This window comes from Battus philenor, unplaced genomic scaffold, assembly GCF_028537555.1.
Source record: "Battus philenor isolate CCGP_79_NKW_IND1 unplaced genomic scaffold, ilBatPhil1.0.hap1 SCAF_11, whole genome shotgun sequence".
Taxonomy (NCBI): domain Eukaryota; kingdom Metazoa; phylum Arthropoda; class Insecta; order Lepidoptera; family Papilionidae; genus Battus; species Battus philenor.
In genome coordinates this window covers 6,590,663-6,617,966 of record NW_027181673.1, presented here as the reverse complement: position 1 = coordinate 6,617,966, position 27,304 = coordinate 6,590,663, and the positions used below count along the sequence as shown (strand labels likewise).

The window sequence follows — 27,304 nt, the reverse complement described above, 5'->3', positions numbered from 1 at the left end:
CTCAATTATTGTTAAAACTTGTGTCAATTTTCATAAATATTATAAAAATTATATTAAAATCAACAAAAAACTAATATTAAATACTACTTAACATAAGGATAAAATTATTCAAAAGTATACAAAAACAAGTTTTAATATTAGCATTTCACGTTAAAACTGGCCCAAAAAAAGATACTTTCTTACACTTAATTAAGAGTAAATTTTAATTATATACCATCATCTCTATTTTTAACTTATCCAATCAATATTGTTATTATTTTATTTCTTAATTAAAAACTGTACAAGCTTAACTATTTAAACACTTGAATGTTTCCCAGTGATGACTCCGGTGGTTTTGTCATATTCGTATTCTTTGTGCCCGTTGCGAGACCGTTTTAAACTGTCGCCTGAAATTGACTCGCCGTTGTTCAGCAGGCCCTTTTTGTCCCTAAAATAGTATGACGTTATTTTAAAATAAACTGTAGTGCCTTTTATGTCGACATAATATTACGCTAAAATAACTTAAAAGATATTTATATATATATATATATATATATTTACTTGTAAAAAATTAAAAATTAATTTCAGAGAAGACTATCTATTTATTAACTTAATTTAAATTAATTTTAAACATGTAAAATGTGACATGTTATTGCAAATATATGTTACATTCGAATGAACAAAACAAAAAAAAATGTATAAAGTTATAAATTGTATTACCACATGCGCAAATAATATTAAATGCATAATGATGTAAAACTGCAACATACTACTTAAAAGTAAAATAGTACTACACTTAAGAGTAAATGCATAGTGTTGTATATCTGCAACATTAGATTTTTTTAAAAATAAGTATAAAAAATATTATATAGATATTTTTTTCTATTTTTCTTTGCATTATAGTGTACTTATCTGCAAGATAAATATTTTTTTTAAAGTATAAATAAAAGTCATGCATTAAAGGTTTAATAATAATAGTATATTGTAAAACTCCGTGTACAAAAGGTGCCTACAAAACAGTTACTAATTTTGTGGAACCAATAGAAAGGTTTCCCTTTGTATAGATTTACCGTAAGTACCTCTATTAATCGGTTTTTAGACATGCCATAATTAAAAACTCGTCAATTTTTTTTTAAATCAAATGTGTCTTCAATATGGGATTGCTTTTTAAAGTTAACAAAAAAGTAATAAACACAAACAATAACGGAATGCAACCGTTTCTATCGATTTTTTTGATAATTAAACATGCCATGTTATCACAAGCCAGAGTAGAAGAATTTTAAGTTTCAACCATAAGTTTACCTCGATCGAAGAGTGTCATCTTTCCTTTTATTATTTTTCTTGTAAAAGCAGCTAGCTATTATACCTTGTCGTCGCCATAACAGAAGCAGCAAATCGAGAAGTAATAAACATATAAACACCGCTAACACTGATAAACCTATGATTGCACCAGCTGTTAACTGTGTTGACAAATCTTCAACTGAAATTCAAGATACATACTTATTGAAACATGATGCGAGATGATTGATAATGTTTAGCTTATTGGCCAGCAAAAGTTTTTACGCCTGTTTACAATCACACATTAATATTTTGTCTATTGGAATGCGTCAGGCCAATAACTTGTGGCGGTTCAAAGTCTACAGGACTGACAATTATCAATATTTAATTTTAAAATGTAGTATCAATTTTATTTTTGCTTTTTCTTACTACATCAAGTTATTTATTATTTCTTAAACCATTCATGTTGGAGGGGGTGACAACATCCATTAATTGACAGTAAATATAAATAACTTATTTGTCCTTTAAATATTTTATACCCATAAACAATCACACTTTTTAGTCAAAGGTCGGTAATATAGACATAACATAACATTGCGTCGTAATCATTTTTTTTAAATTCATAATAATGCGTAATACGTTATTTGCATTAGACGCTTTGCCACCTTGAGTCATTGTGTCAGAAGTGCGTCTTTTTGTCAGTAATTTTGCTTGTTACAGAGTCTTTCAACAAAGACAAAAGAATGAATCTCCACTTGCCACTATTGTTTCGCGGCCGCTATGAACGGTGGTACGAAAGTTGATAGTCTTCAACTAAAGACTAGAGCTAACAATAGAAAGATGTAAATTTAAATGTAAAAACAAATTTTCAATAGTTAATAATTATTCAGGGTAAGGGCGAGTATGGCTTGATCCTTCTTTCGTAAATTTATATTTCACATTTTAATACCTGGTACTACAAGAAATAGATGTGAAGCAGACGAATTTCCGCGAGAATTGTGTGCAATTAATTCCAAATAATACGATGAATTGTATTGAAGGTTTGTTAAAACGAATTCATTTGTTTTTGTTATTTCTTCCTTGCATAAATCTTCGCGAATTGAACTATTTGACATCTGAAATAGAAAATTTTAAATGTAACAAGTGTACAAAAATTTTATATTAATAAAGAAAATAGATAGAGACAGTTAATTTCTAGATCATTTGTATTCAACCTTTTTTTTCATAGGCGCACAAGCTCGTGACTTATTTGCGGCCATCTGTCTAAGAATTTTCTCAGTCTCAAAACGATGTCTTAGGCTTTTATGATTGTTGCCGATTACATTAAACAAATTTGAAGTAATTTATTGCATGTAATTTTACCATTTTTTATCCCTTCTTGTTTTATAAAACAAATCAAACAAAAGAATCAATTTTTAAATTAAGTAACTATTTACTTTCATATAAATATTTAAAGCAAGTTTAATACGCGCTCTATAAATTGTCGTTTAAAAATATTTAGAATGGTTTAATCAGGCGCGAAATTTAAAAATGGTTCAAATTAACACTGGATAGGCAGACTCTAGAAGTTCAGCGGTGCAGGTTTTTTTTATTTTCATTTCCTGTCGTACACCCGTGTCTTTTTTGAAAAGGGAATTTTATATCTTTAATAATTTTTTCACGTCTCATTGTACTCTCATTCTTTTTTCCTTCGGTTTTCACGTAATGGTTCATTCACTCTTTGAGTATGTATCGCATAATCTTAAATTTTCATTCATTCTTAATTTTCTTTTTTGCGTCGCTTTTCATCCTCTCCTCAATTAATAGTACAGGGCTATTTACCGCAATGTATCACAGTATATTCCTATTACTCAGTACTTATAGAATCGCCCGTGTCCCATGAACATCTGGACCGAGGCAGTTTCCAACTCGACGATGCGGAGTGCACGGTAGACTGAGACCAGAGATGCGCATTAAATATAGCTGCTCTAGACTTATTAGTTTTTGGCCTGAATCTACACTGTTGTCTTATTAGCATTTATAAATTCCACGCGCTTGAGGAGGCGGGCCGCATATGGCGCATAGCCACATTTATGTAACATTGCTTAAGGGATTCGTTTGGGAACCTATGCTTGGACCCTTATATAGGACCCACATAAGTAGCTCCATGGAGTGATTCTGACTCACGGGCGCAAATGAACGCCGAACATTAACTTGGTTGGTTGCTTTTGCTTGGTTCGATTTCTGTACTCGGGCATTGCTATCCACGTAACTGGTGTAAGGAATTCTCCTTGCAATGCTTTCACCTTCCCCGACCAGCCTCCTTTCCCTACCTAACAAAATTTTGAATTATGTTACTAAAGCTGTTGTGGATGACCGTTCTAAAAATTAGGTGTATATGGGCTCTTGTCATATATAAATCCTTCAGCAGGCTATGAATCGTTTTTGTTTTGTTTTAAATTTATTTTTATTTATTGTCTCGACTAAGTCGTCTTATTCCTTCGCTTTAATTATGTAGATTTTAAGTATATTTGTTTTCGAAGAAATGAAACGTTAAATGGGTACACGCCTTAAAGTTCTCGAATAGGTATAAGTCCGTTCATTATAAGAATAATTATATTTTTTTCTGTCCAAAATATGATCTAATGCTAAATTCTAATTACTTATATTCCTAAATAAACACAAATTTTATAGAACAATTCAATACATACACGCACGATTCTTCCCGCTCTGATATAAAATATGAACCGGTTCATACCACATTCTATTGTCAGTATTATAATTCATTTAATTAAATATTTTGTACATTACCGGACAATAACGTAAGGCGTAGTAATCGATCGGTTGTCCGTTGCTTTCCGGAATCTTCCAGCTTAGCAAGTGAGTGTCGCTTAAAGCCAATATTGTATCGAATTCCGCTTCCCACACAGGAGGTTCGGGAACAAAGCTATAAATTTTTAAATAATTATAGTTAGTACATTTTTAAATAATTATAGGTACAACATAGCAAGTACAATTATCGATAAACACACAAATTAAATTAGTTTAGCCATAGAAAAGAAAACTTTTATTTCTTTATAGGCGATTTAGATTCCTAAATGCATGCATTTTTAAATTGAAAAAAAAAGGAATAGCTTTAAAATTGTAGATCAAATTAGTTAGGTAAATTAAGTTACAATTTCAAAGCTAACATAGTAATATAGTGCTATTGGAACCGCTACATCGCGCTTTAGGGTGCGGGATAACGTAGGGCAACTAAATTTCATTATAATTTCTATCAAATAGCATTTTTCTTGTGATGTACAAACTGTGATCACAGCTAATGATTCTGAGTGGAAAATAATTGGGATAAATAAATATAAGCCGTGACAGTGACATTTTAAACATAAGCTTTTGAATTTGTTTTTAATGTTTAAAAATTTAAACATCATCTTTATTAAATTTTAACTCCCTCCTGGTAATTCTATTAAAGTTAATGGAGCGCAGACGTACATTATTTCTAATTACATCCAGATAAATTTTATTTACGTCATTAGTTGCGTAAACGGCTTCATTTAGATAGACTATTACAATTATTATAACAGCTACATCTTGCCGTTGAACTTACGTTTGTCTCGCTTGTTATGTCGCTTTTCTTCAAGAACTTGTGTAAACGATTAAATTATTTGAACGCTAGTTATACAGTGCCTTCGCTGCTTCTTAATTTAATAAAACGAACGAACGTCAATAAAACTGTTAAATAAGTTACTTCCTTTAACACAATGAACTTAACTTTATTTTTGTACAACTAGTACATTGAAAAGGATCAAATAATAAGTCTATTACTATGCAATGCATCTGTCGTCTGATATTCTAAGCCAATAATAATTAGGAATTTAACAACGTTTTTGTTTGATAATTACGATAGCATTTCATTAACTCCAGCTATACCAATTTATAACGGTTGCCTTTCGGAATTATTCAGTTCATTCTGTAAACTTATTCACATTATAATTTTAGCTTTATACTTTGCTTAATATTTGATAAAGGATTCCTATAAAATATTCGTTATGTTATAAAGAGATTTTACTCGCAAACCCGTAAGGCTGCACTTGGGGTTAATTTGTCAGTTCCTCAAATTTGGAGAATTTTAAATATGCATAGTCAGACTGTTACTTTTTTCGAAACTTTTTGGCTAATTATAATAATCGTACAAAAAAGGTATCGATATCAAGCTCGTTTCATTTGATGTCAATTGTACCAATGGATTGCCAGATTTCTAGCATTGCATTTCGCGTAGGTTTTTTCATTAATCGATTAGGCCTGAATCTGTCGAAGCTCTTAAAGGCAAAAAGTTTAACAGCCCCATACAACATTCAAATATAGGTAATGGTTCAGGTTCACCATTTACTTGATTTTATGAGGAGTCTATTGCTGATTATATTGTACATTTAGTTTACAATGGACTATTTAAACTTTTTTTATTTTTTAATCGTAAAGTCAATGAATTTCGTTTGATTTTTGTTAAGCTTTCGTTAGAAGACCACTTAACTTTTAAAGTTACTTTGTATCTCTAGGTAAAGATTGCCTTCTTTATGAGAACAGTTAAGTGAAGCAGCAAGGTGCGAAGTTTAGTACATTAATTCATTAAAACTCACGTCTCGGGGGTAATAAATTTCAAAGTTTCGCCCCATTGGCCGGCACCGACGTCGTTCACAGCCGCAAACTTGATGTAATACGTTGTATTCGGTTTCAATTTGTCCACTTTGTAAGGTCTATGTACGGACCAAGTTCTATTGACGTGGATGTCGGTGATATCATAGTTGTTTGATTTGTCGTATTCAGCCGTAAACCCGATTACGTCCGGTCCATTTACTTCATCCGGACCAATGATAGCGAAGGTAGCAGATGTTGGCATTATTTCAACTATAGTAACCTGAAAATGAAATAAACTAGTGGTGCAAATCGATGAGGTTTGATTAACTTGTTGTACGGCAAATAGAATCAAGCAATAATAATAATAGGCTTATTGGAAATATGTAATAAAAGTTTTAAAGATGTGAAACCATAGCTTGTTTGCAGACAAAGGAATCGTGTAGTAATGTATATAGAAACTACTCTGAAATATGTTACAATAGTTTATTTTTACTATTTGAATGCGACAAGCCACTGACTTCCATAAATATAGAATAACTTCCGGCAGTATAGTCTGTATACAGACAGTAAACAAACATTAATTTTAATATGTAGTAATCTGAATTTTGAAAATGCTTTTTCCTTAAATATTATCATTACATTATTAATAGTTTTTGTAATGTTTGATTTTTGATAGGATGTATTTTATTTTTATTATACATTAATTGACAGAAAATAAGCTATATATTCACTATTATAAAGACCTTACACCCCAAACCAATCACTCTGTATAAAATAACATAGTCTTACAAAAATTATATAAATTTTTAATTATAAATGTAATAATCATATTTTTAGCTTACATTTTTAACAGCTGGTGGGGTAAAACCCTCCTTAAGTGTTATAGTCTTTGCGCTTTCGCCGTACTCATTTCTTGCGAAACATTCATAATTACCATACATAGCTTGGTTTTCTATAATTATTGTTAAAACCTCATCGGAACCACTCTTTAACTTTTCTTCCAACATTTTGTTTATTTCTACTTGTTCTGCTGTAGACACATCTTTTCCCACGTACCTGTTTAAAAGATAATTAATAATAAATACTGGCTTCCCAAACCAGCATGTATTCGTATTAAATTGTTTACAATTCAAAGGTAATTATTTAAGATTCCATATGGTGTTTTTCAAGTAAAATGAGACGTAACTAGCTTCACAGTATACCATAGATTAACAATGCGGCTTCTGAGTCCGTAGCCCTGCAGGGCGTAGGCCTGGGAGAGGCAATGAATTGACGTTCATCATCACCGACTAAACTCATTTCCCTATCTAAACAATTTTTCACGATCCTGCCAACGCTGCCTTGGAAGCCCGCTCTTGATAGGCTTAAATTCTTCAGCAGTTATAAAGAGATTTCGTTGTTATTACTCTCGCTCCCTCCTGTAGCATACAAATTCACTACGAATTTATACCTAGTCATTTCGTTGACGATACCGTAGTACATATTCAGTTTAATTATGTGGTCTACATGTTTTAGGTATATTTGGTTTTTTTTTTCGAACAGTAAGTTCTATTAGTTCCACAGGTTTAATTGTGCTTGCAAACAGGAATAAGTTCGGTTTAGAAGACTTCACCGCCATTTTCTCTGAGATTTTACAATGTGTGTCTTAGTGTGTGTTTATAATTAATTTTTAGGAGCTGTTTCCAGAAAATAACAAGACTTTTATTGTATTGTTTATTTCAGAGCCCTCTTTTGAAAACATCATGATAACATCTATACCCTGTTTTTAGACAAGGCAACTAACAATTTTTATTTAGGTCATTTACTACGCTAAATGGATTTTAGAAAAAGATAAGGGTGTTTTCTATGTATCTTTACACTGATACTTCGTCATTTCAACCTATAGACGCCTACGGAAAGTCAATGGTCTCCCGTAAATATATCTACAAAAATGAACCACAATCGCTACGCTTGGCAGGCGAGTCGTCGATTGCTGCATGTATCACACAGAATGTTGCTGCCCATCCTCTGGAAGCTTATTCGTGTGCAATGGCAATTGTATATAATTAATGCACAAAGTGTAAATTATCTAAGATTGTAAAGAAAGAAAGAAAGAAAGATTTATTGACAAAAATTATTTACAGTTTAGATTTGGCGATATAGATTAACAAAGTTTACTTATTTCTAAACTACAATACCTACAATCGCAGATATTAGTCGTCTAAGGCTGGTCTGCACAGATACATACCTCCATGTTATACGAGAACCCGGATTACTTTCATGATCACAGCTCAAGTTTACCATTTTACCATCCCAAGCCCATTGGACTTCTGATGGTGTCTTGAAGTATGGCTTGTGTAGTACTGACATATACATAGTTTGATTTGCAACGTCCACTGTATAATAGGAAAAGATGCAGAATTACAATTAAGAAAGATGAAAAAAAGAGTTTATTCATTTGCTTATTTACTTCATCAAAAATTTAAAAATATATTATACATTAACTATTTTTTTTTGGGATTCACTATATTATTTGATTATTTTTGTTTCCGAATTTGATACTATAAACCAGGGACAGTCAAGCTCCCTGACAGTACGAGCGACTTTTTCATAATTTGTAATTTTATGCGCAATTAAATATGTATTTAAAAATATATAAAATTGTACAAACATTTACACAAACTATTGCATTATTATTTATATCATAAAAATCAAAATATAGAATATTTGTATTAAATTTGGATATTAAAAATAAAATACATTTATTTTATATATTCTGATAATTCTTTTAAACGCTAGTTAGTTAATACTTGACTGGTTTTTGAAATACCCGAAATATTTTTTAAATATTTTAACAAGAAAATGAAAAGAGAACTCTGATATATTTATCGAGAGCCACAAATTCTTCAAAAAGCCGCAAGTGGCTCGCTAATCGTAGATTGGCCACCCTTGCTATGAACGTTTAAAGAAAAATTGACTAATTAAAATTGTAATCTTGTTAAGAAAGTTGAAATAAGTTGTAACTCTTGCCGACATATAATTAATGAAATATAAAGCATTTTCATACCTTCATTACTAGCGGTACATGTGTAATATCCTTGTACAGTCCTTGACGCTTGACTAAATGATAATTGAAATACAGTTTCAGAATCACTTGTGTTCACTTCATTCCAAAATACTCTAAAAAATAAATTAATATTTATTATTATAAAAAGTAAATTATTAAATTTAGATAACATACTCATAATAATTCCAATAAAAGGTTAAAGCACATATCACCGTGGTATTATGCAATCCGCATTAATTACCGATGTACCAATATCTAATAGTTACAGAATTACTATTCTGTATAAGTTATTGGAAATAGGTGTAAAAGCTTTAAAGCTTATGCTGACAAATGAATTATATGCATTGACCCCTTGAAAGTTTTTGCACATATAACCAACCACCCTGTGTACGTATATGTATATTGATAATCTTACTGAATTTTGAATATTTAAATTAAATCCATTTACCCTTTAAGATCTTCAGAAACATCTCCTTCATAAGTTATTGTAATTTTAGGTCTCGGTATCCCATTCGCTTTGCATATTATTTCAGGCGTTTGACCTTCAATAACTGTAACGTTATTAAATTGTAGAATTTCGGGTGGGACTAATACCTGCAATTAAACAGAATTTCGTATTAGGCAGCTTTGTTATAAATCCATTATATTTGTTATAACGTATATAGTCTCTAAAAACAAGTTAAAATGTTTTTAAATCTAAAATCAAAATCAGAATAGCTCTATGGAACGCCAAAAAGCGCACAGAACTGAGGTCTGGTGAGCTGGGGTCTGGTGATTCTGGAATGGATACCACAGACCGACAAGAGGTCCCGTGGGAAATTTACGGGGGAAGTCTATGTCCAGCTGTGGACGACCTAATATTAAACAATAATGATGGTATAACATACGATAGCGTCATACAAATGTAATTACTATTGTACGTTAAAATATAAAATAATTGCTAATTTTAATTTTTATTCTTGATTTATTTTTTTAATATATGAATTAGTAAGTATAAATTAGAAAGTTTAAATTAAAGTAAGATGTTTAAGTTATTAAGGAAGCGAAAATACTTACATCGATACTGATTGCTTTAGATGCATTGCCGGCACTATTAAACGCTATGCACTCGTAAATCCCTTTATCTGCTGCAACAACGCTATCGAATATAATGCTGTTCGTTATTTGGTGCCAGGTCACGTTAACATTCGCCGGTTCCTAAAAGCAATAAATTATTTACAGCTTAAATCAATAATTTATTAATACGAAATATAATTATAAATTGGTTAATTTTAAAACAAAGAAAAAGACTATTGTCAATTTTTAAAAGAATAAATATTCGTTTTTAAAAATAACTTAAGTTTCACTTAAACTAAAAGACCTAATTGAGGTTATTAAGATGCGAGTAAATTTTTTAGGTCGTCGAAAGACTTATTATTGATGCAGGCCGTTTTCATCGAGTCCTTTTGGAAATGTACAGGGAAGGCCTATGAGCGATAAATAATCAACCATGCAGAACTAATATGTATTAAATTATTTTACTTATTTTAAGTACTAGGATATTCCTTCTTCTTATTTTTTCTTCCACTTTACGTTTTTTTCTACCATTTCTTGATAATTTATATTTAGCACCAAGATTAACAGCCCGAACCAAGAGTTTTCTGGGCTTAGTCTACATGCACTATCACCGGGTTGAGAGATCGCCGACCTCTTAGATACGCGCTCCATGGAGTGGTATAGTCCAATGGTCTCTGACAGGGCATCTCGACTTGGACTATCGCTCATTATGAGACAAAGCAAAGCAAGAAGACTAAACCTAGAATTTGTTGGTTGCTATTTCCGGACTAACAGTTAGAAGAAACTAATGAAGTAGCAAAAATAACTCTGGCAATGCTTCTTTGTATAATCGGGAGTAGTCTTTTTGTAATAGTTTTAACCGTCTTTACCGTTTACACCGGAAAGGACGGCGTGTTTTTGATTGCTTGCGAATTGCTGTGTAAACTACCTGTCTTATAGTCATCGCATGATTCAAGGAAAGCAGCTAATAGTTTTATAAGTGTCCGTACCTACAATTACGAATTCATTCGAATATTTTACGGGTAGTGAAAATTTTGTACAGGTCCTATTCCTCCAGGGAAATGAACCAGTGACTTGACTTGTCCAGTGATTATACGTCATTGTACTCCACTAGACTATCCTCATAATGGATAATTAAATTCTTCGTTTAACCTTAAAAACCGTCAAGCAAGAAATTCATAATTATAAATTTTAAACGAAATGATAACAATTTACCGCTTCAGAAATCTTTCTCCACAGATATTCTGGATGTGGCATACCATTCGCAGCGCATTCTATAGTTAGAGATCCGCCAACAACAACAGTTGCTTGTGGCGTAGCTATCAGGTCTTCTACTACAGGCATGTAAATTACCTAAAATAAAAAAATAGTCAGTCAAAAATGTGTATTTATAGTATTTATTAAAAATAACTGCGTTTAGTACCTCTACAGTGATGTCTCTATCAATACCTTCACCAGTTTCCAGGTCCAGCGCGGTACACTTATAAACACCTCTATCTTCTTTCGTCACCTTTTTTATTAGAAGTCCTTTTGAAGGTACCACTTCGTATTTTTCATCATCCGATATCTTAAAAAATATTTTAATATAATAACAATAATAACTTTATTAAAAACCACATTAATTTATACAATAAAAATGAGAAAGAGCTGGTGTTAAGTAGGCGATTTAAAATAACGTGAAGTCATCTACGTGCCTTTTCAAAATATTTATAAAGGGTCATCTTGTTCTTCGACGACTAGTTCAATTGGCGATAAATACATCATCATTATCATTAATTCAGCCGTAGGATATTCATTCACAGCTGGACATAGGCGTCTCCCTTACATTCCTAATAATAACGGTCTATCATATGTCGTCTGTCCACCTTATAGATCGACGACATAGTCCTCTGATATACTGATGATATACAAATGTTCTGCGCGCTATATGGCCTTTATCAATTAAAAGAGAGTGATTTTCAAAAGTTAAAAAAGGGTTACCTCAACGAAACCGCCATCACTTTTATGCCATGTCATAAAAGGATCAGTTTCTCCTCTGGCCTCACAAACAATTAACTCATCTTTGCCGTTAATGACATATTGGGCCTCAGCCGTGTTGACAAAGTACGGTGGATCTAGGTAGAAGGATATTATTTATAATTTTATATACTTAATCAATGAATCCAAAACTTCTGATGAAAGATACGTACCGTAGGCTTCAACTTTAAACACTCTTGTGTATTGTTGGCCATTATAATTGGTCAAGCATTTGTATTCACCTGATATTGATTTAGTGACATTAGATATATATAATCCGTATACATTCTCATTCAGCCATTCTGTATATATATTTGATTTCGTACCTGGTCTTATAACAATTATTAAATTTAGGAAAACACAAAAATTTAAAGTAAATAAAATGCAATATTAATAAGCATTACCCTAACGCAACAATTTCTTGATCATTTGTGTTGAACCACTTTAAGCGCACGCCCAGTGTGTCCCGTTCGTCACATCTGCATTCTTGAAAGTATGAACTACCTGACCTTACTTTGGTTACTTCAACTTCATCTTCCGAAAAACAGGTTACACATTCTGAAATGAACAGATTTTTTTATTGTTTCCATTATTCACAAAGGTAAATAACCAATTAATACGGGACTTTTTTGTCACTTTTTTTCAGGAAAATTAAGATAAGTTGTTAAAATAATAATTTTATTTGAGTAAAAATATTATTTATTTAAGAATATAGTTTAGGTATGTTTAGGTTAGTGAAGTAAAAAAAGTTACTTTCGTTGCTAAGATACTTAGTCTAAATTTTAATCACACTTTCATCACAGATCTGTTCGCGCCCTCGTGTTTAACTATTCTGGTCTATAGCGTAATGACGATTTATAAAATTGTAACCGGTAGCGAATGTGTACTTCGTAATGAGGTACTTTGTAAAAACGAGATATGATCAAAATATACAATATTATGTCTTAGAACTATTGGTAGTAATTAAGTTTATCTCGATAAAAATATATGTACAACATTACGATCACACTGGGAGATTAAATGTAGAAGTGCGGTTTGTGTTATTTATTGTTAACTATTTGTCACAGACTGCACTTCATTTCCCTAGAAAAAATAAATTAATGTAACATATTTAAGAGACATAACTTTACAGAGAATGAATGAAATTAGATTAAAAATATTTAAAACTTTTTACTGATGAATGAACGTTTGACACCTTTTAAAACTTTTAAACCTATAATCAAAATCACCCGATATAGTCATATTATCTCAATAATTTATCGACATTTCGTATTGTTTGCTGTATTCTTATGACTCATGTTACTCACTACTTAAAACAATAATCTTTATAATGGAAGTATTATCATAATAATATATGATTAGTATTTTTTTGTAGTTATTATTTATATGTGAAATCTTTCATGACTATTACTTATTTATTTGTTTGAACAGAATCAAATATTATCGGCAAATCTACAAGTTACCCGTACTTCTAAAACTTTATTAGAAAACTTATTTTCGAGTCTTTTATTAACTTCATATCCAATAATTTTTCTAGGCTAGTTGATGAGGGTCGTTTCTATTTTTGTTATCAGAATAGTCTACAAGTCTATATCAATAGGAGTTTCCAAATCATGTCCTAAATTCTAATAAGTATTATAAATCTAAACAAATCTAATTCTAAATACTCTGTATCTCATTAACTACAGAGAAATAATTACACAAGGGTATATTTTTGTGATTAAGAACGGTATGATTTTTATTTGTTGTTTTGAATAATGTTTATTTCGACAAGAAGTCAATTCTTAAACAACGTATTCAAATTTAATTTTTAAAACAATTTATAATAATCAAGTATCAGTTTAAATAATCGAACAACATTTTCAAATTATTTTTTTTGTCAATGATTTTTTTTATTTTAATACTAACCAGCAATATTGGCTAACACCAGATATTAAGGGCAAAGTAACCGCTATTAGATATGGCTTTAACCTCGTAAACCGTATTGGTCTTATAACTGGAACAGAATGATGATAGTTCATCACAATAAATATAGTTCAGTAAAATTAACCAAATGCTAACAAAGAATGTACAATAAAAATTTCGTTACCATATGCGCGTTTTAGTGTTAGTCATAGCTTTTTTTAATTCGAACAAATTAAGGCGTAGTTGTTAAAATGGGTCAGGCAAACCCAAACAAGAACATAAATCTGTCTGTTTACTAGATTGAAAAATAAAACACTAACGGGAAATACTTCAAAGAGTAGTACAAGATTATAAACTTACTATTACGTAACTATGAAAATAATTTTTTTTTTCATTTATTTAACCTGATTAAGAAAGAGATATAATTTTATAATATATTATACGAGAAAAACGCTTATATATGATCAGTTCAGAAAAAAGCGGTTAATATTAAAAAAGTGTAACAATTTAATTAATGAGGGAGGTTGTCATCATTATCATCATTTTAGCCATACGACAACCGAAGGTCTCCCTCGTGGAAAATCACCATAGGGAATAATAGTGAAAGAGGGCAATTCTCCAGAGTGGAACTACTAGTCAAAAGTGTGTATCTTTAAGATCATCATTAATTTATTTTTTAAAAAAATAAATCTTTAAGTTTAAGTTGCAGCTGGCAGACATAGAACGCACACAAGGTAGCTTAAATCCCACGATCATGACCGGAGACCACGGACCAGCAAAAGTAACATAGATTATTAAGACACGGCGTCACTCACTTGTTTTTAAAAAGTATTTTTTAGGAACTCTTATAAAGAATGTAACATTTTTTACCCCGCGCATATACACACAAAACTTAAAAATATAATCTCAGAAATTGCGACGGCTTCTACTAAAAGCGGCTTAATTACAAAGTTTGTGAGACTACGTTATTTAAATATTGTGCATAATTAACATGGACGTTATAATTTTTGTTTAAATATTTCTGTTGATGTATTTGTTGACTTCTTGATATTCCTTGAGAAATAAAAGACATAACTTTGTTAGTTCAGAACATTTAAGTAAAGGTGGCTATGCAAATACTTATCTATGGAGAGGCCTACGTATTTCCTAACAGGAGACGTCCATTGTAGTTGAAATGGTGATAATGCGCAGCTGGTTGCGTGGCTCGTTTTTAAATGTATTCATTTCTAACTGTCTTTTTTCAATTATTTACTTTTGAATTTATATAACAAATTAAATCATATAAATAAAAAGCAAATAACAAAGCATCGTTCACACAAATTTCACAAATTTACTATATCACATAAAGGCGAGGCGATGCAATATTTGTACGCAACTACACCCAGAAATTGCTTAAAAATAATCACTTTTGATTAAAATATATGTGTTGAATTGGGATAGAAACTTACTTATTAATTATCGTCGTGATTAACTGAAATCTTTATATATTAGTTACTATACAAAGGTTTTATTGTTGTACAAGCGATTAATACTTTTAAGTTTTTTTATATTTAACTGGGATATATCACGTTAACTCTATTGTGTTAATTTTCTGTACTATTTAGAATATAAAGAGATAGATTCTAGTCACAGTACTAAACAAACTGCTGTAATATATAAATATATATGTATGATGCGGGTGTATCGCCTTCTCCAATCCGACAGGCTGTTAACGCTAACAGCGGTGCTAATACTCTTCTTCAACCCCCACCTCAGTCTGGCTTCCTAAGGCGCGGTACAGCGATTTCGGTAGCACAATACAGTTTATACAACGCTCATTTCTTGTTAACTTCCTTCAAGATTTACACCGTCACATAGATACTCGTAATGTGAATTAACGTAAATTATCTGGTTTAGAATATACATCAATCATATCAATTACTTAATAGCCTTATATTAACGCGTGCGACGGAGTACTTAAATAAAAGAAAGAATGCATCCTGAATTGTCTAACGGAAGAACGCTCGATTACCTAATTACATTAGTTAAAAAGTCTCGCTGTTACACGATCCTACGTGGTTTAAATGTTATTATACCTATTACATAAACGGTTAAATATTACAATTGCTGGCAGAGAAATAAACAAGGTTAATTTAATTAATTATATAATATGTATTGTATTTACCAATTAAAGTATATTTTATTATAATTTTTTGTAATTACATTACTGTCACAATCACACACCTGCCTTCTTGTTACTTTAACTGGTAGAGAATTCTTTTAATTTTTCTATAACGTCCGTCACTACAAAATGTGTAATGAGAGTAAATAAGTGAATAAATATTTTAATATATAACAAATCAATATCATCATAAATTTAAGATATAAATATCAATTTTTTATATTAGGATTTTCAGCCAAATATCTAACTGATAACTTTAGACTTTCGTTTTAAAATGTAAAAATGACTTAAAGCAATTAAGATCAATAAAATTATTATAAAGTCAAAGTAAGAAATGCTTACGGAAAAATAAAATAATAAATAATATTGCCATTTCTATATTTTAAAATAATATTGTTATTAAAAACAAATGATGGAATGAATTGTTATTAAGTAAGAAATGCAATTGTTTGTTATAAGAACTTATTGTTCTCCCGAAAATATGTATACATTGATTCATTATTTTATTTTATTTTTATTTATTTAACAGTTTATTGTACACAATAAAAACACTAAAGTAACAATACAAATATAACTGACACAACAGGCACTACTTATTTCTAACCAGAAATTTCTTCCAGTAGGCCTACGGAAGGAGATTCATAAAAAGTAAGGCAGACACAACGTGCACAATAATTAAATTGAAATATTTACAATAGATACGACTTTTGACCATAATTACATACTTAACATGAACATAAATGTATACTTACATATTATATACTTACATAAATAAGCATAATAAACAATATATATACATAATATAAGCATAAATACATATATAACATATATAACTAAAAATATTATATATACTAGACAACTAGCGATAAATAGTGCTCTTTGACTCGCTTTTTAAATACAGGTAATGATGGACAATCACGTACTTCGTAGGGGAGAGCGTTCCATAATCTTGCAGCATGGACAGTGAAGGAATAGGAAAAGAAATCAGAGTGATGGGTGGGGATGGCCAGTGACGTCCTTACGTTCGTACGACAAGGTTTGTCCTGGGCCCGGGAGAAGTGGAAGAGGTTACGGAGATAAGAAGGAGCAGAGGGATTGTATAGGATGTTATAGAGAGTAGAAAGAACATGAGCGTTCCTGCGGTGACGAATTGGAAGCCACTTGAGTTGCGATCGGAACTGGGAAATATGATCGTACTTACGTAAACCGAAAATAAATCTAATACATAAATTTTGGAGACGCTCTAGTTATATGACAACAATGGAGCAGGGCATACCGTGCCGGGCTTATTCACAACCTTTGCCTTCACACAATTCAATGATGTCAGAAGATAGTTTTTACACAGCGTCAAAGACAAAGGAAAACGAACGGTAAGACATGATAAATAATATTTTCATAGTAAATATCTAAACTACATAAAACGGAGACTCTGAGTCACACTATCGTTAATCTTCCTGTATTACCTGTTTAACTTCTTCCCTGATTTATAAAATTGACTCATACACTTGAACTTGATGCTGTCAGAGAGTCAGACATAATAAGAGATTAAGATGTGACATCATGTTTATTATAAAACGTGACAATTTACAAGGATACCAGCTTCTTACACCAATTTAGACGGACTAGCGAGTGGCACTTGAATGAATAAAATAATGTCGGGAATTAAAAGGAATGTCCATCTCGTATGTTCTCTTGCAGGCCAGTAGTTACAAGGCCGAAATGATTACAAAAAGGTTTTATATAGGTTTTATATATATACTAAAAGTTAAAATTCCGCATTTATTTATTTTCTTATAAAACAGTTTTTTAAAATTAGTTTGCATCAATATTTTTAACATTTGAGAGGATAACAGTAATCCTCAAACGGAAAGAACAAAAAATAAAATCAAATAACTGTACAACGTCGGAATTTTTACTGGAGAATTATCTTGTTAACAAGAACTTTGATTTCAAAGGAAATTAAAACAAAGAATTTATATGACTATAAATTAATTTCTTTTTAAATAAAAAATTCTTTAATCAAAATTTTCGATCACATTTTCTTACTGGGGTAGGGCGATTTCGATAATTACATGAATTTTGTAATTATAATCTTATATCGATTCGCTTGACGTTGTAACGACTTTTCTTAACATAGCTTCCCAATATACATAAAAAGCATGAGGTGTTAACGAAGTGGCCAATTAACTACTAAATTAATACAAATTTTTATATAATCTTTAGTATTTACTAATAGAATCTGAATGCAGACCGCTTCCAAGCGGTACTTTTGTAAAAATAAATTCGTAGTAAATTTGTATACCGTGGAGGTAAAATTGAGACATATAACAGCCATCATCACTTTCTGGAACAGACTTCCAAAGCAACTGATACATCAATTTAATGTTTGTTTATGTACGGACAAGAGTCTGGTTGATGAAGGTGAAAACCAATACATTGAAAAGAAACCTTCTTAAACCAATTACGCAGTGCCGTCAACATCCAGCATCGTAGCCGGCTTTTCTCTCCACAGTGCGGAACCCGTCACCCGCACGATGAATCCATAGAATACTGAGAAATTACGCCCCATATTAATTAGAAAATAAAGTCCTAATTAAATACTCAAATTTCAGTTATTTTCTCTGTAACGTCGAAATATTTTTGCGATTTTGATTTATTGAGGATTATTGCGGTTGGGGCAGAAAGGATCGCAAGTGGCAACCACGGTATAAGCAGCGTGGATAGGCCCACCACTACATAGATCGTAAACAGAGTTTAGGTTGCAGGAAATCGCTGGATGCGAACAGCGCTAGATTGGTCATCGTGGCGATATTTGGGAAAAGATATGATGATGATGGTGATTACAGAATGAATCTATATTTATTGATTTAGTAACTTAATAATGTGCATTTAACACTGCAAGATTTTAATGATTATGTGATCATATTTCCATCAGTATATGGCTTTATGGTAAACGAATAAACATGTTTTGATGTACTCTGTGGCCATGAGATTAGATATTTACCGCAGATGTATTCGGCCTTTAATTTATAAGACCTATTATCAAAAACACTATCTTAATTTGTAGAAAAAAAAACAAACAATCGATGCAATCTAAAATCCGAAATGTCGAGAAGAACTAAAGGAAATGGACGCACTCGCCCTCCCGCTGAATTATCGGTTCGTTAGCAGAAGAGCGTTTGGAGCGGGGCGGACCTCTGCAATTTAATGTTATTTCTCCCAAGTGAAGGAATTAGCACATTGAAAAAACATGTTGGGGCGATGCCCTCACAAAAAAATATCCTAGATATTTATGTACTTACATACGTAGTTTATAAACTAATACAATGAAACTTTATGAACACATACGAATCCTAAATAATTTACTAGCTAATAATGGAAAGGAAAACGGTTTGCTTTAAGCTATTTATTGTACAATTCTACAATAGCTTAAAGCAAACTAAAAGGCTTGGATTTAAAAATAGTAATTTATTATATTATAACATTATTTATCACATTGTCAGCAAACTTAGTACAAGTTTTAAAATAGAATAGTTTTGATTTCTTTCTACTGTTCGTGTTTTGTGGTTACATAAGTAGTCCCGATATCAAAACATGAGTCCGTTCTTAATATGAACTGACTGATTTTTCAAATGGAACGAAATTTTTTTACAGAATCGGAATGTGACTTTTAGATGACAAAACGATTTTTTTATTAATTTCTCATTTTTTTTCCTAAATTATTTTTTACTAAGTTCTCTGCGGCCTATACGACACAAATAAATGAGAATGACATTAACCTTGAAAACAATGACACATTACTTCTTTATGAGAAACGAGACAAAAGAAATTGAATTCGTCTTATTGAAAGATCGTGCATGCACTTATGTATTATTAAACTCAAAGTCGAGTGACTTTGAATATAACACAAAAAGTCGCTAATTTTAAGACCGTTGAAAACATAACCACGCCTAGCACAAAGAGCTATTTCTGTGGACATCTCAACACTCATTACTATGTGTTATTAATAGTGCACTGAATTATAAATCAGTGTCGAGAATGTAAGTAATCATGAGCTCAAATCAATATAGTGGCATCATGTTTACTAAATATATACGTCCAAACAACTCTCTTTAAATTAGAACATGTTGCATAATATGCATGATAACCAATTACTTCCTGCAATGCCTACTTCTTATCGGCCAAGACTAGTTTATTAACCGTTGAGCTCTAATAGACCAGTATTACTACGCTAAAACGTGTATCAACTTACAACATACGCTTTTATATTAAACTTTTTCATAAAGCCACAGAATAATCCTTTTTTTTATTAAATATTATGAAGAAGTATATACTATTTTTGAGAAATAGATAATATCCGAAGGATGCCATTTGTGCAGTCAAATTTAAAGTATAATTCAAATTATCTTTATTTAAATAGGCATTCACGAGCACTTTAGAAACGTCAATTAATTTAACATTATAAAAATTGTGGTCAGTCCCTGTATTCAGCTACCGCCTGCTTAAAATGCTGTTCGGCTAAGAAGAGCAGGCTTGTTTCTATTTTCAAATAAAATTTAACAATCTTTTTTCGAATTCAAACAGGAAATAATTAAAAAATTACTTAAACTAACACAATGAATAATATTACACAAATCTCTTGAGTTCATATATTTAAGTTTACCGTTATTTATATTATTTAAATATTTATGCTTAAATTTGTGCTTAATATTGTTTTGCGCTAAAATAACACGGAGTAAATTTAACAAACAAAACGTAATACAAAAATTTTACTTTCGTTAAACAGATTTTTGAAATGATCACAAAATTAAAAATAAAAACTTCAGTTTTATTAAGTGTATAAAGTCAGCGTTATGAGGCAAGAAGTTAATTTGATTCGTAAAATTGTATTCTTCTTGCATTCTTTTCTTAACGTCTACAATTAAGCCAAACAGATTGAATCCTGTTAAATCCTTGTCCATTTATATTCAATTCAAATGGTTCAGCCAATGAATATAGAAACAAACGCTAAAAATTTAAAAACCAAATATAAAAAGGCTGTTAGTTTTGGGAGCGGCTGTAGCATAACGCGGAGTTTTAATTAAGACTACACGCTGCCATTTGTTTTGTGCACATTCAATTAAACGCTAAACCGTGACGCGGCCGCTATTCTCGTTTTATTTAGATGGACGCTGATTAACCTGTAGCTGCAGTGGCAAAATACTAACAATAATCTAGTTACCAATTCAACTTTTTTTTTACTATACAGTGACGAAATAATCCCGAATAGCTGAAAGCGATACGTTTATACATGGTGATTGGAAATATTCATTTACTGTCAATTAATGTATGCTACACCCTGTCCAAAAATTTAATGGTTTCAGAAATTAAATAGCAAATAAAGTGTTTTCGAAATTCGGATTACTATGTAATAAAATAATTATTATTTACATTCTACCACCTATAGACTGTACTGGAGAAATAAACGTCACTTAAATGATACAGTAAAAAAAGCTTTTTAAAATTAGGATTACTGCATAGTAAAATTAACTATTATTTATTCTCTTTTTCTCCAGACTTTGTACTGCCTGAAGTTAAAAAAAAGCAAAAAAAGAAAAAAAGCCTGTCGCATTCCAACAGAAAAAAAAACGAATGTAACATTATTCTGAGCAATCTCTTTATATACGTTGAATGGACGTAAATGCATTGATTAAATATGAAAGTAATAGCTTAAAAGCTTTTTGCTGGAAAATGAGCTGTACGTTGGCCCTTTTAAAGCTTTCTCCTATTAGCCTGCATATAAAAAACATTACAATGCTTCCTATATTTTTATAATACAAAAACTCCTACAGCACCATTTTGTTCTTAAAACATTTAGATGACAAATGTATAGTGAGCAATTTTGTATACTTTTTTTTGTGTGTTCTATTGTCTATTACTTATACAATCTTTCCATAAAGACTTTCTACCAATTGTGAACAAAAAAATAAACATCATTATCACCCAATCACTACTAGGTCTAAAATGAAAAATTTATCTAAAATATGAAGAGATCGTATTATTACTAAAACAATAACTAATACCTAAGTTCTTACTTCATCAGAAGTCGCGTGATACAGAGCGCTTTCAACAAGTTCGAATGGAAATTTATGGTAGGGGTCCAGCAGTGAACTGCCTATGGCTGATATTATGTTGATGAACTCGCCTTAACCTTTCTAAAAATGAATATAATGAAGCTGATCAACTTTAAATTTGTAAAATGGTATCATTTAAAATCTCGTGATATTGGGAGAGAAATCGTAACCAATAGTAAAACTAGAGAAAGAATGTTTTATTTCCAAAAATCGCTTCCTAATCCAAGCCTAGTTGCCTGGTTTACCAATCGAATCATTTTTATACAAGTATTCTATCTATATTACATACATTAAACAAAGTTTTATATGTTAATTTTAATTCTACGTTGTTTTCCGTTAAGTTCATTTAAACTAAAACAAGGAGTTAAAGCCAAGTCTAGAAACGAATCGAACAATACAAATTTTCAAAATTCCTTTTCATTAACTCGACCCAAATAATATTTGTCGAGTACATGAAAACCCCTTATATTAATTTGACGCCACCATGACACAAATATGGCGGACATAATTTTAGGAATTGGTAACGTCACGTTGCGTTTAACGAGCTCAACTAGTTGGTGACCGAACACATGAAGCGTTTGCTTGATGCAAGCGCCTTGTATTGTGTTACGCGTTATAATAACAACCGTTGATCATTGATGGAAAAATTTCTATATTGAACTACATATGTAATAAATTTAATGCGAATTAATAAATGAAACTTTGGACAATGATTGCCATTGAAAAGAATCCATCATACACATTATTACGTACTTTGCTTTTATAACTCGCTGTAGTTTTATGCTGTATAATATACTGGATGATTTGAATTATCAGAAATTATATAGACAAATAGCGTTTTCAAAATTCGTATTACTTAGTATTAAAATAATTATTGTTTACATTCTGTCCCTATAAACTGTTTTGGAAGAAGCCATTAGCCTGTTGCATTCCTATTGAAAAAAAAATTAAAGTTACATATTTTAGAGATCACTTCATATATATTGCTTTTTTGCTGGCAAAAGTACCCCTTTTTATTCCCTTTACCTATCTCCAACCATCCTGTATGTAATGCGCGTAATAAATTTCATAAAGAAATATATTTACTTATTTTGGACACGGATTAAGATAAATATTTTCACCTCGTCCATTCAATTCTTGGTTTAAATATTTATTGGAATATTGGTAATAAAGTTATCGACATTATAAGTTAATATAAATTTTAAGACGCTTGGTACAAAGCTAGTAGAGAGAAAACCAATAATTTAAAGCCCATTCCCTTCTGTATTATGAATCACGGCTTAATAGAAAAGTATTCTCACAAATTAAATTATATAACGCTTCTTGAGTTGTTATTCAATAAACAACGTTAAAGAGAACAAGAGGATATAGCAATAAATATTTTAAAGATTAAATATCTGTGAATAGATAGTATTGAAACACACGATGAATTTAATTATACTAACAATACATGCTCATTTTAATACTTATACCCAAGGTCTACAGGGAGATAGGTGACATATTTGGTTGGCGCGCAATTTCCTGTTGTCTGTACCACAGATAATAAACACGAAAATAACATTATTATATAATATAAACAATGACAAAATGCTTTAAAATTTTCTAGAATTATTTATTTCTGGGGAATAAAATATGAGCTTAAAGCTGAAAATACAGATCTTCGAGATAAATATCTATTAAACATGCTTGACGAGGAATACCTTCGATTTTCTTCAGTGTCTTTATTAATCAATTCTCTTTACATTGAGAAATATTACTTTCACTCAATTTTCATTTTTACTGCGTCAAATATTATGCATCTCACGTTTATTTGTATAATGTTTTTTTTATTTATAATTTATAAAAAGGAACTAGTGTATAAGAATTGTATTTATAATTTGTTTTTTATTTTCTAATTATAGAACTGTGTTTATAATAATAAAAAAAACAAAAATACTATTCGTAAATAAACACAAAAAAACTCACCTCTCATAAAACTGCATACGATAAGAAAAACCAAAAAACAATTAGATATTTTTATCCCCATTTTATTAATTATCGAACACTTGGATTGATAAAATCTGTTAGGTATACAAAAAAAAAGTAATTGCGCTCGTTTTGCGCGTGCGATATAAGGTAATGCGCGTCCCTACGTAGTCGGCGGTTAGATGGACGACTGACGTTGTAAGCCGGTGGTCGGCGCTTGGGCCGTGGTACTCGTTCAGAAACGGGACGCACATGAGAGCATAAACATCACGATTATTTTTAGATCTGTAACAATGCAGCCGATAGCGTTCAACAGGAATGTCGTTACGTCGCAGTTAAAAGGAATCGAAAGTATGCAGATACGGAAATTTTTAAACTCGTTGTCAAATATAGATTTCGAGCGATACGCGTTCGATTTTTATGTTTCCAACAATTTCAAAGACTTGTCTATTTTGTTTACATCCTTTATTTACTGTTATCAATTATTTTTACATTTCAATTTTTTTTAATTAAACTAATTAAATTTATCAAAGTTTCAGATTAGGAATAAAGTCAATTTATTAAAAAAAGTTACAAATATGTTAATAAATATAAATACATATACATATTTAACAAAGATTAAATATGAATAAAAAAAATTGTACGCAGAGGATAGTTTTTGTTCTTGAGTTTTTCACGTACCTTATAAAGGAATTTGCATATTAGTTGTATAAGGAAGCATACATTGTAGTCATTAATAGATTTAATATTTTAATGGCAAGGTATTACTTTTGGCATTCCAAGCAGATTTAATCTTTCAAACAGAAATCATAAAAGTACTAATAAACAAAATGTTAATGAAAAATAACGTTAAAATAAAGGTACGAGTTTACGGGGATATGGTTTAAATCACACTTGATCTAAGTTTATCCTTAAACATTATTTAAATAATAATAAATCCTTTTTTTACATCAAACGTTATAAAACTAAAAAAACTAAACTAAAAAACCGTACTATCATATTACTAACCTGTCCGGTGTTTTGTTTTCGATTTCTCTTAATGTCGTTCTCGCTGTTGTCACTTAGTCGATAATCCAAGACGCGGGTCAAGTAGCGATTATTGAGTTTAATATTACTCGAGTTCTTGGTCAAAGGAAATGTCCGTCCCTTCGTGATTTTTTTTAACCTCTGTGAGCAATTGCGTTGTAAATATTTCACACAAAGTCTGTGTTTGGAATCTTTTACAGGACTTTCTCCGATGGGATTCAAATCTTCGACTTATGTTGAAAGCTGATAATTTTCAACCACTCGCCTATCATTGTTCGGCTAAATAGTGTGATCGTGCTAATCTACAATTATTTTAAAAAAAATGTACAGCTAAGACAGCGTTTAATATCTAGACAGTTCTGAAGGACTTTTTATAATAAAAAACCACCGCACCTGATATATTACTTAAATTTATTTTGCTCATGATTTATAGAACTCGGGAGCTTAAGAAAGCAGGCGCCAAAATTTCACTTAAGAGCGGCATTGTTCAACTAATGCATAGGAATTTTTTACATAGTCTGTACCATTGAAGAAAATCTTTTGCGTCATTTCGCAGAGGGCAGTGAACAAGCAAAGCTTTTCCCCTCCGAAATAGATCACTTCTTGTTATAAAAAATGAAGCTTTAAGACGGGATAACGTTTAATAAAAAGGGGTGAAGCGAAATGCGTGTAGCAATCTGTTTTAATTAATTAGTGCTTATCATCATAGCATATCTATATATATCTAAAAGTTTTACAAAATCTTTCTCGTTATACAGTACCCACGGCTTGTTAATCATACATAAATGTTATTATTATAGTTATTTATTGTACAAGGCATTCTTGGCGTTTATTTGGCGGGCTATAATAAAGATCTATATTTTTAAACAAATTAAAAATATCTATTAAACTACTCTATTAAAATTATAATCAATGTGCATATTTTAAATGTGTGTCTAGTGTAAAATAATATTAAATATTGAACCAAAAAATATAGCGTAAAGGCGGATAAAATTTTTAAACGATTTAGACGAATTCAAAAAGCACGTAACAGTGAAATGAAGCGGATAATTTTAATTTATTCATTACATTTTACATATAAATACTATAAAAACACAACGAACGATTCTGTTAGTCATGAGAAGAATTCAATTTAATAGAAACTAGAATTAGTTTGATCTTTCACTGTAATGGCATGCTTCAACTTGAAGCTACTAGTTCCTAAGACGCCTTGATCTGAGTGAGTTACAAGTGTTCACTTTTGCAACATTTACGATGTTTAGCATAGACGCCCACTGTAATGCATAGGTCTACCCTAAAAATATCTATGGAAGGATATACCATAATCGCCACGCTTGGCAGGTTGGTTGGCGATCGCAGTGTGATATTGTGGTACATAAAGTACGCTGCCGCCCATCCTCTGGAAACATGTTTATGAGCAGTAGCGATCCTATATAAATTAATGCATAAAGCGTGAATTATATAAAATTGTGTACCGGGAATCGAACCCGCGACCTACGATCGCAATACCGTTAATAATCTGTACCGTTAATACAGTATTAAAACAATTCATTCAGAAAATTTTTTTATATCTTAAAAATTTTTTACAATACACTATGATTATCCTTACATAGTATTGTTAACAATTAAGTTAATATATCCCTATCATAATTTAAGAATTAAATTTCAACGGCTCGACCTCTCAACCTCGTATCTATAATCGACATCTGTGACACAGTATCCACGGTTTTGTAGGCTTGAAACGGGCATGAAAATCTTACCCTTGTGATCCCAATATTATTAATATCACTGAAGTTAGAGCTCTAACTTCCTTTGACTATAATGAAGACGGCTCTCTCAAAACGCAATTTGAGAGTTGCGTTAAGTTTAAGTTCAATTTTCATTAACATTAGATTTGATAAGTCTTTTTAATATCAGTCAACATATCGCATATTGATTATAATAAATTTTTGCTGTAATTGTTTCGATTAAAGACATGTATCTTTAATAATTACTTTTCCTCTGTGCAGAAAGTTTACCAGTGGTGACTTACAGCAGTGAAACGTGGTCTCTCATTTTGGACCTTATTTTCGTTAGCTTGTTTCATTCATTTACGCTCTGTAGCGAAGACCACGGGCTGGCAAAGGCAACGAAGGATATCTACCC

General features: G+C 31.0%; 1 protein-coding gene across 1 annotated transcript; it reads right to left on the bottom strand.

Annotated features, from left to right (window-relative positions):
• Window positions 1-24,336, bottom strand: LOC137929902 (fasciclin-2-like). Its single transcript, XM_068773034.1, has 16 exons — window positions 24,134-24,336; window positions 12,394-12,547; window positions 12,163-12,320; window positions 11,954-12,087; window positions 11,397-11,540; window positions 11,189-11,326; window positions 9,974-10,114; window positions 9,366-9,511; window positions 8,918-9,030; window positions 8,099-8,246; window positions 6,714-6,927; window positions 5,874-6,151; window positions 4,048-4,183; window positions 2,207-2,372; window positions 1,282-1,459; window positions 1-427 (listed from the first exon to the last, which is right to left on the bottom strand). The coding sequence occupies exons 1-16, from the start codon at window positions 24,192-24,194 to the stop codon at window positions 295-297; spliced, it is 2,442 nt and encodes an 813-aa protein (XP_068629135.1). The 5' UTR covers window positions 24,195-24,336; the 3' UTR covers window positions 1-294.
• Between the last annotated feature and the right edge of the window lie 2,968 nt (window positions 24,337-27,304).